General features: G+C 42.1%; 1 protein-coding gene across 1 annotated transcript in view; it reads left to right on the forward strand.

Annotated features, from left to right (window-relative positions):
• Positions 1–9,103: 9,103 nt before the first annotated feature.
• Positions 9,104–15,602, forward strand: part of ldah (lipid droplet associated hydrolase) — a 74,412-nt gene continuing 67,913 nt past the window's right edge. The window contains exons 1-2 of the mRNA XM_024437116.2: positions 9,104–9,501; positions 10,073–10,225. Of these exons, the coding sequence (XP_024292884.1) occupies positions 10,081–10,225 (145 nt within the window). The 5' untranslated portion in view covers positions 9,104–9,501; positions 10,073–10,080. The remainder of the gene's footprint in view (positions 9,502–10,072; positions 10,226–15,602) is intronic.

Genomic DNA, 15,602 nt, shown 5'->3' on the forward strand with positions numbered 1-15,602 from the left:
TGCCATTAAAGCCACCAATTATTATATAACCGACGAAGAGAGCGACTTGGAGGATGTGAGTCTGGAGGAGCTGATCCAGGAAGTGAATGAACTCCTGCAACTATGTTTCCAGATGGCAGGACAGCTGATCCAGGAAGTGAATGAACTGCAGATGGCAGGAGAGTTCCTCAAATTGGAGGAAATCCAGGAAATGTCCCGCAAAATCTTGGTTGTGGCAAGATCTGAAGCTGGCGAGTACAAATACTGCCAAAATGAAGATCCAGGAAACCTATAATGAGGTGACCATGGAGCGTGTGAACAGTGACCTCAAGGAGCTTGCCGTGATTTTACAGTCTCACTTTTATGGGGGACTCAATGAATTTATCAACCTAATTGAGCAGGTGTAGTAAAGCATGGCTCCATACATTAGAGTAACCTTGAAAAAGATGGACGTTGATTTTCCTCTTCCCTTCTTCTGGAAGCCTTTCAGTGAGTGGCCAACGCAGATCAGGCAGTGAGTGAGCAATGCGTATCACCACTTGAATGAGAACAGCTAACTGCATTGACTGTGCTATATGGAAAAAAACACTATACTAACATATACTTTATGCTTGAGCTCTGACTTTGCTATGGAAAACCAAAAAATATTATACTAACACATATACATCATGTTTGAGCTGTTATTATATATGTATCTCTGTGTTAAATTTTAAAGAGAGTTTTATGTTTAAATTGCTGAACAATTAACAATTCATGTAGCATGTTGTTTCTTTTTGATGACTATGTTAATTGAGACAAAAAGGGGATTTTTACAGCACAAGTGTAGTACTGTACATTGTTCAATTCCAAGATATGGTCAACAATGCATTCAAGTGGGATTCTTACATCCCAACAATGGAAGATGGTTCACACACAAAGTACAGACTCCAAGATCCTTCTTTTGTTGGAGCTTAAGGTTGAAATAGTGTGGCCCTTAGATGGCAGGGTCGTCCAACTCATTGGAATATTTCTAGTTTTAGAAGTTCAGCTGTCTACAACATAGGAAGCTAAAAACCTTTGTTTGCTGGGTCCAGTTATTCACCCTTTACCCTGCCTCTTCTCTCCCTCTTGCCCTCCCTTCTTTCTCACTCCAAATATCCCATACAGCCTCTTGCCCTCTTTCATACTGTGTGCCACATTCCCCCTGCTTATTTCCCCTGGTTACCTGGTTGGACACTTAATGCCCCCCACAGCTATTTCATATACTCTCCCGAAGAGGGGCCCATAACAAATGTTGCTAAGCATGGTGGCTGTCACCTGTTTGGAATTCAGGGCTGTGTTGGTCGCCAGAGCGTGCTGCTTTTCCCACAGTAGTCTATCAAAAAGTTTTATGTTTGAGTTTTGCTCAAACATCAAACTGTATGGGCATCAACAATATCAGAATATGTAAATGCATTCTATCTTATAAATAACTCATATTAGACTAAAAAAAGGTTCAAGATCATTGCTGGAAAGGTGAACCAGAAAGGACTTTGGCTTCATGTATTACTTCATTATGAGCAATCTCCTTCAGATTCAAGTGGCTAAGTCACATGTCCAGCTTGGACAAGTATCTGTATGAGTTTCATGTTAATTTCAGAAAATGTAAAAAATGAAAAGTTCAGTGTGGCTTTATTTTCAGGAACAAACATGCAGTACATCATATTTCTTTAAATATTCATAGAGGTCAACAAATGACGGTGTGTTTTGGTGTTGGACACTAGCAAAACATTTGTTTTCATCTTTTTCTAGTAAGACATATGGAGTATATACAGTTATACAGTTGTAAACACATACTTTCTTCTGCTATTCAATTCCACTCCCCGCTCTCCCCACCTGACCCCAAAATGAAAGGCAAAAATAGAACAACCCATCCCTTCCCAATACCCCATTTCGTATTACATCGTCATACCAACATGATCACATATAGGCTTATTTCTCGAGCAGACATTGGTGGAATTGCATCATACATACTGTATGTCTGCAGGTGACCGGTGCACCTACTGGCTTGCCCAGAGGGTGCCACAATATGCTACAGGTGGCCAGACTTAACTGACGGTGTTACTATAACATAACAAGCTATTGCCCAGATATTAAAGTGACTTCAGAGGTAATTAATAAGATGTCCTATTGTTAAATATCCCTGAATTGGATTACTGCCAGCCTTGAGTAATCTAATTTCTATGAAGGAGTAACAAGACTGCAAAAGAAAAAAAATGTCTGTGATTTACGGGGTGCGTGAAAGGGAATGAAACATCCGCTGTGACACCCCCACCCCATTCCCATAATATTCCTCATGCACATTGTCAGCTGTGTGTCTTTAATGAGTAGATGCAAAGGATATACTGCTTTGTCAAGACAAGGCCCAAATCCCTGTCATCAGCGTGAAGAAAAGATGGAGGAAAAGGGAGAAGGGCGGGGTGCCTTGTAAGAATTTGCAGATGAGTAGGTAAACCACCACTACCCTCCGTATTATTGGCCAACGTGCAGTCATTGGAAAACAAACTGGACGATCTACGATTAAGATTATCCTACCAATGGGACATTAAAAACTGTAATAGCCTATATTTCACAGAGGCGTGGCTGAACGACAACACGGACAATATAGAGCTGGCTGGCTTCTCCGTGCATCGGCAGGACAGAGCAGCTACGTCTGGTAAGACGAGGGGCGGGTGTGGGTCTATTTTTCAATAACTGCTGGTGCGTGATGACTAATATTAAAGAAGTCTCAAGGTATTGCTCGCCTGAGGTAGAATACCTCAAGATAAGCTGTAGACCACACTATCTACCAAGAGAGTTGTCATATCTATTATTCATAGTCGTCTATTTAACACCACAAACCGATTCTGGCACTAAGACCACACTCAATGAGCTGTGTAAGGCCATTAGCAAACAAGAAAATGCTCATACAGAAGTGTCACTCCTAGTGGCTGGGGACTTTAATGCAGGCAAATCTGTTTTACCTCATTTCTACCAGCATGTCACAAGTGCAACCAGAGGGGAAAAAACTCAAGACCATCTTTACTGCACACACAGAGGCACATACAAAGCTCTCACCTCACCCTCCATTTGGCAAATCTGACCATAATTCTATCCTCCTGATTCCTGCTTACAAAAACTAAAGCAGGAAGTACCAGTGACTCACTCAGTACGGAAGTGGTTAGATGATGTGGATGCTACACTACAGGACTGTTTGCTAGCACAGACTGGAATATGTTCTGGGATTCATCCAATGGTATTGAGGAGTATTCCACCTCAGTCACCGGCTTCATCAATAAGTGCATTGACGACCTCGTCCCCACAGTGACCATACGTACATTTCCCAACCAGAAGCCATGAAATACAGGCAACATCCGCACCGAGCTAAAGGCTAGAGGTGCTGCTTTCAAGGACTGGGACTCTAGAAATCTCGCTATGCCCTCAGACAAAACATCAAACAGGCAAAGTGTCAATAGAGGACTAAGATTGAATCCCACTACACCGGCTCTGACGCTCATCAGATGTGGCAGGGCTTGAAAAGTATTACGGGCTACAAAGGGAAACCAAGCCGCGAGCTGCCCAGTGACGCAAGTCTTACAGACGATCTGAATGCATTTTATTCTGGCTTCGAGGCAAGCAACACTGAAGCATGAATGAGAGCACCAGCTGTTCCCGGACAACTGTGTGATCACGCTTTCCGTAGCCAATGTGAGCAAGACCTTTAACCTTTCTAGGGCAGGGGTTCCGCTAGCAACAACATTCCGCTGAAAAGGCAGTGCATGAAATTCAAAAATATTTTTTAGAAATATGTAACTTTCACACATTAACTAGTCCAATACAGCAAATGAAAGATAAACATCTTGTTAATTTACCCATCATGTCCGTTTTCAAAAATGCTTAACAGCGAAAGGACAACATATGATTATGTTAGGTCATAGCCAAGTCAAAAAATACACAGCCATTTTTCCAGCCAAAGATAGGAGTCATAAAAAGCAGAAATATAGATCAAATTAATCACTAACCATCGATGATTTTCATCAGATGACACTCATAGTACATCATGTTACCCAATACATGTATGTATGTTTTGTTCGATAATGTGCATATTTATATCAAACATCTCAGTTTACATTGGCACCTTACGTGCAGTAATGTTTTGATTCCAAAACATCTGGTGATTTTGCAGAAATACTCATAATAAACATTGATAAAAGATAGAGTTATTCACAGAATTAAAGATAGACTTCTCCTTAATGCAACCGCTGTGTCAGATTTTAAAAAACTTTACGGAAAAAGCATAATCTGAGAACTGCCGTCAGAGCCCAAAACAGCCAGAGGAATATCTGCCATTTTGGAGTCAACAAAGTTAGAAATAACACCATAAATATTCACTTACCTTTGCTGATCTTCATCAGAAGGCACTTCCAGGAATCCCGGTTCGACAATAAATGACTGATTTGTTCCATAAATTCCATCATTTATGTCCAAATAGCCACTTGATGTTAGCGTGTTCAGCCCAGTAATCCATCTTCATGAGGCGCAGGCGAAAACTCGAAAAGTTCCGTTACAGTCCTTAATAAAAAAGGCAAACGATGTATGGAATCAATATTTAGGATGTTTTTAACATAAAACATCAATAATGTTCCAACCGGAAAATTCCTTTGAAGAAAAGCACTGGAACGAGAGGTAACTCTGTCGGGAGCACGCGTCATGACACCAAGGCACTCTGCCAGACCACTGACTCAAAGAGGTCTCATGAGCCCCTCCTTTATAGTAGAATCCTCATTCAAGTTTCTAAAGACGGTTGACATCTAGTGAAAGCCGTAGGAAGTGCAACTTTATCTATATCTCAATGTGTATTCGGTAGGCCAAGCTTTGAAAAACTACAAACCTCAGATGTCCCACTTCCTGGTTGGATTTTTCTCGGGTTTTCACCTGCCATATGAGTTCTGTTATACTCACAGACATCATTCAAACAGTTTTAGAAACTTCAGAGTGTTTTCTATCCAATACTAATAATAATATGCATATATTAGCATCTGGGACAGAGTATGAGGCAGTTCACTCTGGGAACGCTATTCATCCAAAAGTGAAAATGCTGCCCCCTATGCCAAAAAGGTTAATCAGGTCAACATTCACAAAGCCGCGGGGCCAGACGGATTACCAGATGTGTACTCAAAGCATGCACAAACCAACTGGCAAGTGTCTTCACTGACATTTTCAACCTCTCCATGACCGAGTCTGTAATAACAACATCTTTCAAACAGACCACCATAGTCCCTGTGCCCAAGAACACGAGGGTAACCTGCCAAAATTATTACCGCCACGTAGCACTCACGTCGGTAGCCATGAAGTGCTTTGAAAGGCTGGTCATGGCTCACATCAACACCATCATGCCGGAAACCCTAGACCCACTCCAATTTGCATATCACCCCAACAGATCCACAGATGACGCAATCTTAATCAAACTCCACACTGGCCTTTCCCACCTGGACAAAAGGAACACCTATGTGAGAATGCTGTTCATTGACAACAGCTCAGCGTCCAACACCATAGTGCCTACAAAGTTCATCACAAAGCTAAGGACTAAAGGATCCTGGGACTAAACACCTCCCTCTGCAACTGGATCCTGGACTTCCTGACGGGCCTCCCCCAGGTGGTAAGGGTAGGCAACAACACATCTGCCACACTGATCCTCAATACTGGGGCCCCTCAGGGGTGTGTGCTTAGTACCCTCCTGTACTCCCTGTTCCCCCACAACTGTGTGGCCAAGCACGACTCCAGCACCGTCATTAAATTTGCTGATGACACAACAGTGGTAGGCCTGATCACCGACAACGATGAGACATCCTATAGGGATGAGGTCAGAGATCTGACAGTGTGGTGCCAGTACAACAACCTCTCCCTCAATGTGAGCAAGATAAAGGAGCTGATTGTGGACTATAGGAAAAGGAGGGCCGAACAGGCCCCCATTAACATCAACAGGGCTGAAGTGGAGCGGGTCAAGAGTTTCAAGTTCCTTGGTGTCCACATCACCAACGAACTATCATGGTCCAAACACACCAACACAGTTGTGAAGAGGGCACGACAACACCTATTCCCCCTCAGGAGACTGAAATTATTTGGTATGGGTCACGAGATCCTCAAAAAGTTCAACAGCTACACCATCGAGAGCATCCTGACCGGTTGCATCACCACCTGGTGTGGCAACTGCTTGGCATCTGACCGTAGGGCACTACACAGGGTAGTGCATACAGACAAGCTTCCTGACGTCCAGGACCTATATACTAGGCGGTGTCAGAGGAAGGCCCCAAAAATTGTCAAAAAACTCTAGTCACCCAAGTCATAGACTATTCTCTTTGCTATCACACGGCAAGCGGTACCAGAGTGGCAAATCTAGATCCAAAAGGCTTCTTAACAGCTTCAACCCCCAAGCCATAAGACTCTTGAACAGCTAATCAAAGTGCTACCCAGACCCCTCTTTTACGCTGCTGCTACAAGCCATTAGACTGCTGAACAATTAATCAAATGTCCACCCGGACTATTTACATTGACCCCCCACCCTCTGTTTTTACACAGCTGCTACTCACTGTTTATTATATATGCATAGTCACTTTACAAATTACCTTAACTAACCTGTTCCCCTGCACATTGACTCGATACCGGTACCCCCTGTATATAACCTCGTTATTGTTACGTTATTTTCTTGTGTTACTTTTTGATTTGATTTGATTTTTTTACTTTAGTTTATTTAGTAAATATTTTCTTAACTCTAATTCTGGAACTGTATTGTTGGTTAAATTATTGTAAGTAAGCATGTCACAGTAAAGTTGTTGTATTTAGCACATGTGACAAATAACATTTGTTTTGAATTGATTTGATTTGATAAAAATCATATAAATTATTGTAAATTCTTGCAATGTTTCGTCTCAGTCCTAATTTGACCTTTAAGATCAGATGCAGCCTTGCTCCTGAGAGACCTTGGCATTTGGGTGTCATCAGCACCTTGCACCAGGATCATATTAGTCATAAGGTCAGTTTCCATTCCTTTAGGGAAGACACACGGGTACTTAAGAAAGACGCCAAAGCCAGCCAGTAGCTCTCTTTTCGCACCTGCTGACACCAATTGTTCTTGAAATGAAAAGGTTTTCCTTAAGTAAATCTGAGCTGATTTAACACCAACTTGATATAAAGGCAAATAAACACTATCTTCTGCCACTGAAATATTATGGCATGATACTCCTGATAATTTTGTGCAAGCTTTTCAAATTCCATTATTGTTTGTATCATTACTGTAAAGTTATGTTCCGCCTCCCTTACTAAGAAGGATGCCCCCCAAAAACAACTAAAGAACAAATCTGCAAATGGAAGAGAGGCACCTTTGACAGCAGGAGAGGGACATCCCACCACCTAGGAGGAGGAGTGATTTCATTGCTACACACAATGTGCTGATATTGTCTTCTCCGTCAGCCCTCAAACATTAACGGCTCCCAGCTTGTGGCTTCTAAATAATAAGGAGTTCAGGTCTGGGAACTTTTCAGCCACCCCATCACACCACACCACATCACACCACATTCCATTGGAAACAGCAGCAACTTCACCACCACTGTTGCCTCCCACAGGCTGCATGAGAGCCTCCGATCTCCCTCCCTGCAGGTTTGGGAGCACATCCAATTTTGTGATGCACAGTGCCAAGCCTAGTTCCTCTTTGAGTGAACTCTTCACAGCTGGACCCAAATGACTTGCAGGTGTCTCTGTAGGCTGCACATCCCCGGCTCCCCCACTCATGGCCAACGGGGGCATCACCTTTGCCACATTGGGGATCACAGCTGGTGCAGCGTAACACTCAACAGGAAATATCTGACAGCAGCCCGCCAACGTGAATATGGAAAATGTCCATATATATATATATATATATATATATATATATATATATATATATATATATATATATATATATAGAGAGAGAGAGAGAGAGAGAGAGAGAGAGAGAGAGAGAGAGAGAGAGAGAGAGAGAGAGAGAGATAAATTGATGGGGTGGGAGGTTGGATAGTTGCTATGTAAATGCAACAGCCAAACAGGACATCTTTTGAATGTACTGTCCCATCTGACAAGGTGCAGGTGTAACAGTAAGTACTGTGATCATGAATTTTGCTGGACAATGGATGTGATGTTCAGTGGTTGTAAGTGTGCTATGGTTCTTACATGTTTCTCAATCATTGCCCAGCTGCTGTTTTATGGACCTGGTCAGGCATATATCAGCCCCTACATAGTGAAAGCTCTGAAATGTGGCTAACTGATTTAGGTTTAGGCCAGATCCATTGAGTTGAGGAGAGTTTTATCTCCTCTCCCAAGAGAGGCTCTCAGTCCTGCATGTTAACATGCTTCCTGAAATCAAAACACACACACACACACACACACACACACACACATAGACAGAGGCATCTGCATTCCCATCAACAACCAACATTAAATATTCTCTGTCCCTCCTGTATTCCCTGTACACTCATGACTGCATGACCAGGCACGACTCCAACACCATAATCAAGTTTTCTGAAGACACAACAGTGGTAGGCCTGATCACCGACAATGATGAGACAGCCTATAGGGAGGAGGTCAGAGACCTGGCAGTGTGGCCAGGATAACAACCTCTCCCTCAACGTGATCAAGCAGTACCGGAGCGCCAAGTCTAGGTCCAAAAGGCTTCTTAACAGTTTCTACCCCCAAGCCATAAGACTCCTGAACAGCTAATCAAAGTGCTACCCAGACCCCGCTTTTACGCTGCTGCTACTAACTGCCCCCGCACATTGACTCTGTACCGGTACCCCCTGTACATAGCCTCACTATTGTTATTTTACTGCTGCTGTTTAAGTATTTGTTACTTTTTTTTCCTATTTTTTACTTAACTTATTTTTGTTAAACATTAAAGCATTGTTGGTTAAGGGCTTGTAAGTAAGCATTTCACTGTAAGGTATGTTCTATTCGGCGCATGTGACAGAAACAATTTTATTTTATATTAAATAGCTTTGTTTGTTTGAAGAACAATGTTTTCACTCCAGCTCAGAAGGTGGCGGTAATGCACCTAAACAATGTTTTCCACACTGGTATTGAACCTCAATGAGAGAGAAGAAGACGAAGCAAACGGCGAGGTTTCAAACCACTTATATTGTAGTTGTGTTGCGCAGAATATCACATCGTTAAGTATTGATGGGATTTCAGCCATATTAAACGCTGCTCCCATGTTTTAAAAGATCTGATACACAGCTGAATTGTCTCAGATCCCCACACATGCGGTCGTGTCTTCAAGGTGTGATAATTTGCTGAACATGGTTCAAATGTAGCTATCTAATCTGGAACGACACGGAAGACTGTCAGACTGGACCAGCACGAAGCCGGGTGCGCGTTATCGCTCTTCTTTCTTCAGTCTCACTGGCACACACTACTAAGGCATCACCATCTTCTGTGTAGCAAAGCATTTGGAATACAGTAGCTTCGGCAAAACATTTCATTTCGAGAAGTAATTTGGTATGTAATTATCGCTGTGAAAATCTAGCTAGCTGACCTATTGGCAACATAATGCTAGCTAGCCAGCTCACAGAAAAATGTTCATATGCAATGAGCTAACAAGTTATCTAGGTTGACTTCAAATACAAGACATGTCATGTCAGACAACCTAAAAACGATTACTTAAATGCCCAACTAATGCTTATAAGATCATATAGCTAATGTATTACACTGACTGGGTGTCAAAGTTCATAACACGTTTAGCTGATAACAAATAGGTGAAAGGTTGAGTGTAGTGTGTTCTATTAATCTCAGTGAAATTGGACCATTCTCGAAAGGACAGGCTCTACTAGCTACAGTAGCTGTGCAGTTGAGATGCATAGAAAATATTAGGCTACTTCTGTAAGCTATTACTAAGGATATGATGTATTTCATAAGGTGTCTGATTAGCTCCATAATAATGAAGGCCCAATATTCATCCTATGAATAAAAAACATGTTTTTGTTGCATAACAAACATAATGTAACATTTCCAGATGTATAGTATGAAATAACAATACATAACCCTGTTTATGCCTCTCTCTCTTGCTAAGCCTTTGAGATGGGATCCTCAGTGATGGAGGATAAGGATGAGGCCTACACAGAGCACCTATACTGCTGTGGTGCTGTCACAGAAGTGCTCAAATTCGGCACCCGTAACCTACACTCTGGCAATCAACCTAAAGTGCTTTTTCTCATCATACCAGGTGAGTGTCATTAAAGCATTTTCTTAATTCAAGGGAAATGCATTATGCTATCCCTGGTTAGATTATTGTGAGATGCCTGTCGTTTTCATCCGAAATCTGTATTGGTAAATCGACTACAGCCAAGGTATTTTGAGTGGGCTATCCCTTTAAACTGGAGATATAAAAGTGGTATTGTTAATACTACAAATTAAATTGTATTCCTGACTAAGCAGTTTGCTGTAATTTACCCTTGGTGTCTCATCATCATGTCATGTGATGTTGATATTATTAAATGTGTTAAGCCTTACGCACTATCCTGAAAGTCTGAGACTATGTTCTCTGGACCAAATAGTACACCAACATCGTTTGGGTCTCGTATGCCTCGATACAACTCTGCCTATGTCACCCACTTCTTTGTGTTTAAATTTGGAAACTTTGAGAAAGATGAGCCATAGAGTCAGGGGGAGATTCAGTCATGCCAGTGACCTTTGAAAGGTCGCAGTGACTGGAGCTCGTTCATTGCCCTCTGAATATCACTGAACTTGGGGCTCAATGGACCCTTTATGGCTGACAGAGACACTGCGAAGGCCCTGTTATTGTAGACCAGCTGCCCTTTTCCCTGTGATCAGAGCAATGATCTTTGTGTCCAACCTTAGGTACAACCGGTGTTTCATACCCTAAAGCACTCACAGGTGCCTCTGTGTTCTCTGTAGGTGTGTGTTTTGATTGACGAATGGAAACCATGACCTCCTCCAATGAAACTTATGTTTTTTTGACTGTTTCGATAGAACACAGGTGCGACAGCCAATCATTCTAAAACGTCAATGCATGTAGCCGACTAGAATTATAGACATTCAGTAGATACTTTTGTATATATAGTGTATGTGGACACCCTTCAAATTAGGAGATTTGGCTATTTCAACCACACCCATTGCTAACAGGTGTGTACAATCGAGCACAATGCCATGCAATCTCCATAGACAAATATTGGCAGTAGAATGGCCTTACTGAAGAGCTCATTGATTTTCAATGTGGCACCATCATAGGATGCCACCTTTCCAACAAGTCAGTTCATCAAAGTCCTGCCCTGCTAGAGCTGCCCCGGTCAACTGTAAGTGCTGTTATTGTGAAGTGGAAACATCTAGGAGCAACAATGCCTCAGCCGCGAAGTGGTAGGCCACACAAGCTCACAGAACGGTACCGCTGAATCCTGCAGCACTTAAATATCTTCTGTCCTCGGTTGCAACACTCACTATCGATTTCCAAACTGCCTCTGGAAGCAATGTCAGCACAAGAACTGTTCGTCGGGAGCTTCATGAAATTAGTTTCCATAGCCGAACAGCCACACACAAGCCTAAGATCACCATGCACAATGCCATGCCTGGCTGGAGTGGTGTAAAGCTCGCCGCCATTGGACTCTGGAGCAGTGGAGACGTATTCTCTGGAAACACGTTCTCTGGAGTGATGAATCAGGCTTTACCATCCGACAGACAAATCTGGGTTTGGTGGATGCTAGGAGAAGGCTATCTGCCCCAATGCAGTGCCAACTGTGCCAACGATAAAATATGGCGACAACAGACATGGCAAGTCTGCTTCTAGCTCTTAAGCAACTTTGCAGTATTTTGTTTTTTGTGTGTACATTATTAGCCCAGAACATTTTTGTGTTATTACATACAGCCGGAAATAACTTTTGGATTTCAGAGCGGTGGTAACTCACCAGCATTACGACTTTCCCGAATTGTATCCTTTGTTTGTAACCCACAGAACAATTGAACTTATCACAGAGGCTGCTCCAAGATGCCGCCAGCGGAGAAGAGATATTCGGAGTGGACTTCTAGTCCGACTCAGGAGGCGGACACACCATCCACCGCTTCCGAGTATATTGCTCGCTAATGTTCAGTTTCTGGACAATAAAGTAGATGAGCTCAGGGCAAGCATCTCCTTCCAGAGCGACATCAGGGACTGTAACATACTCTGTTTCACAGAATCATGGCTCTCTCGAGATATACTGTGTTCTCGGTTCATCACACAGACAGGAATAAAGAACTCTCAGGGAAGAAGAAAGTCGGGGGTGTTAGTTTCATGATTAACTACTCATGGTGTGATTGTGATAACATACAGAAACTCAAGTCCTTTTGTTCACCCAATCTAGAATACCTCACAATCAAATGCCGACCGTATTACCTCCCAAGATAATTTTCTTCTGTAATATAGTCACAGCCATGTATATTCTCCCTCAAGGCGATACCACGGCGGCCCTCGAGGAACTACACTGGACTTTACGCAAACTGGAAACCACTTATCTTGAGGCTGCATTAATTGTAGCTGGGGACTTGAAGTTCTTGTGACTAGGAGGCGCTATTAAAATTTTTGGATGAAAAACGTTCCTGTTTTTAAACAAGATATTTTGTCAGGAAAAGATGCTCGACTATGCATATAATTGACAGCTTTGGAAAGAAAACACGGATGTTTCCAAATCTGCAAAGATATTGTCTGTGAGTGCCACAGAACTGATGTTACAGGCGAAACCCAGATAAAAATCCAACCAGGAAGTGCCGCATTTTTTAAAACCGCCTCATGCCAATGACTCCTTATATGGCTGTGAATGAGCTACAAATGAGCTTACGTTTTCCACGTATTCCCCAAGGTGTCTACAGCATTGTGACGTCTTTTTAGGCATTTCCATTGAAGAATGGCTGTAAGGGACCATATATAGCACGTGGTCACATGGTGTCTCCCGCAGAAAATCTTGCGTAAAATACTGAGGTAGCCATTTTTCCAATCGCTTCTTATGAGAAACCAATTGCCTCAACGGATATATTATCGAATATATATGTTAAAAACACCTTGAGGATGGATCCTAAACAACGTTTGCCGTGTTTCTGTCGATATTATGGAGCAAATTTTGAAAAAAGTTTGGCGTTATAGTTGTAGCATTTTCCGGTCGATTTCTCAGCCAAGCATGATGAAGAAACGGGAGCTATTTCGCCTACAAAAATAATATTTTTGGAAAAAAGGAACAGTTGCTATCTAACTGGGAGTCTAATGAGTGAAAGCATCTGAAGTTCTTCAAAGGTAAATGATTTAATTTGGTTGCTTCTCTTATTTTCGTGAAAATGTTGCCTGCTGCCAGCAGAGCCTAGCATAGCATTATGCCATGATAAATTTACACAAATGCTTGTCTAGCGTTGGCTGTAAAGCATATTTTGAAAATCTGAGATGACAGTGTTGTTCACAAAAGGCTAAGCTTGTGTTTGAATATATTTATTTCATTTCATTTGCGATTTTCATGAATATGAAAAGTTCCTAGGGGTATTTATGTCTGCTGCGTTATGCTAATGCGTTTGAGGCTATGATTACGCTCCCGGATACGGGATTGCTCGTCGCAAGAGGTTAACAAAGCAAATTTGAGGAAAACACAACCAAAGTTCTGTCAACACATTGACTGTAGTACTCTGAAAAACATTAGATCACTGCTACTCGCCTTTTCGAGACACCGACAAGGCCCTCCCTTAGGCAAATCAGATTACGACTCCATTTTGCTCCTCCCTTTCTACAGGCAAAAAGTCAAACAGGAAATACATGTGCTAAGGTGTATTCAACGCTGGTCTGACCAATCATTTTCCAACAATCGTTTACAGGCAGATTATTTAACTTATAGTTCACTGTATCACAATTCCAGTGGGTCAGAAGTTTACATACACTAAGTTGACTTTGCCTTTAAGCAGCTTGGAAAATGGTAAAATCAAAAGAAATCTCGGAAAAATAATTGTAGACCTCCACAAGTCTGGTTCATTCTTGGGAGCAATTTCCAAATGCCTGAAGGTACCACGTTTATCTGTACAAAAAATAGTATGCAAGTATAAACACCATGGGACCACACAGCCGTCATACCGCTCAGGAAGGAGACGTTCTGTCTCCTAGAGATGAATGTTCTTTGGTGCAAATCAATCCCTGAACAACAGCAAAGGACCAAGTGAAGATGCTGGAGGAAACAGGTACAAAGTATCTATATCCACAGTAAAACGAGTCCTATATCGACATAACCTGAAAGGTCGCTCAGCAAGGAAGAAGCCACTGCTCAAAAACAGCCATAAAAAAAGCCAGACTATGGTTTTCACCTGCACATGGGGACAAATTACTTACTTTTTGGAGAAATGTCCTCTTGTCTGATGAAACAAAAATATAACTGTTTGGCCATAATGACCATCGTTATGTTTGGAGGAAAAAGGGGGGGGCTTGCAAGCCCGAGGAACACCATCCCAACCGTGAAGCACAGGGGTGGCAGCATCATGTTGTGTGGGTGCTTTGCTGCAGGAGGGACTGGTGCGCTTCAAAAAATAGATGGCGTCATGAGGAAAGAAAATTATGTTGATTTATTGAAGCAACATCTCAAGACATCAGTCAGGAAGTTAAAGCTTGGTCGCAAATGGGTCTTCCAAATGGACAATGACCCCATGCATACTTCCAAAGTATTGGAGTGGCCATCACAAAGCCCTGACCTCAACCCTATAGAAAATTTGTGGTCAGAACTGAAAAAGCATGTACGAGCAAGGAGGCCTACAAACCTGACTCAGTTACACCAGCTCTGTCAGGAGGAATTGGGCAAAATTCACCCAACTTATTGTGGGAAGCTTGTGGAAGGCTACCCGACACGTTTGACCCAGGTTAAACAATTTAAAGGCAATGCTACCAAATACTAATTGAGTGCATGTAAACTTCTGACCCATTGGGAATGTGATGAAAGACATGAAATCTGACATTTCACATTCTTAAAATAAAGTGGTGATCCTAACTGACCTAAGACAGGGAATTTTTTACTAGGATTACATGTCAGGAATTGTGAAAATCTGTGTTTGAATGTATTTGGCTAAGGTGTATGTAAGCTTCCGACTTCAACTGTATATACTATTTTCTATTCTACTGTATTTTAGTCAATGCCACTCCGATTTTGCAACTCCTAATATTTATATATTTTTTCCGTTCTTTTACTTTTAGATTTGTGTATTGTTGTGAATTGTTAGATATTACTGCACTGTTGGAGCTAGGAACACAAGCATTTCGCTACACCCGCAATAACATCAGCTAAATATGTGTATGTGACCAATAACATTTGATTTGATTTGTAAAGTTTGGTTGAGGAGGAATAATGGTCTGGGGCTGTTTTTCAGACCCCTTAGTTCCAGTGAAGGGAAATCTTTATGCTACAGTATACAATGACATTCTAGACGATTCTTTGCTTCCATCTTTGTGGCAACAGTTTGGGGAAATCCCTTTCCTGTTTCAGCATGACAATGCCCCGTACACAATGCAAGGTCCAATGGTTTGTTGAGATCGGTGTGGAAGAACTTGACTGGCATATACAGAACCCTGACCTGAACCCCATCCAATTTCTTTG

Source organism: Oncorhynchus tshawytscha, linkage group LG11, assembly GCF_018296145.1.
Source record: "Oncorhynchus tshawytscha isolate Ot180627B linkage group LG11, Otsh_v2.0, whole genome shotgun sequence".
Classification (NCBI taxonomy): domain Eukaryota; kingdom Metazoa; phylum Chordata; class Actinopteri; order Salmoniformes; family Salmonidae; genus Oncorhynchus; species Oncorhynchus tshawytscha.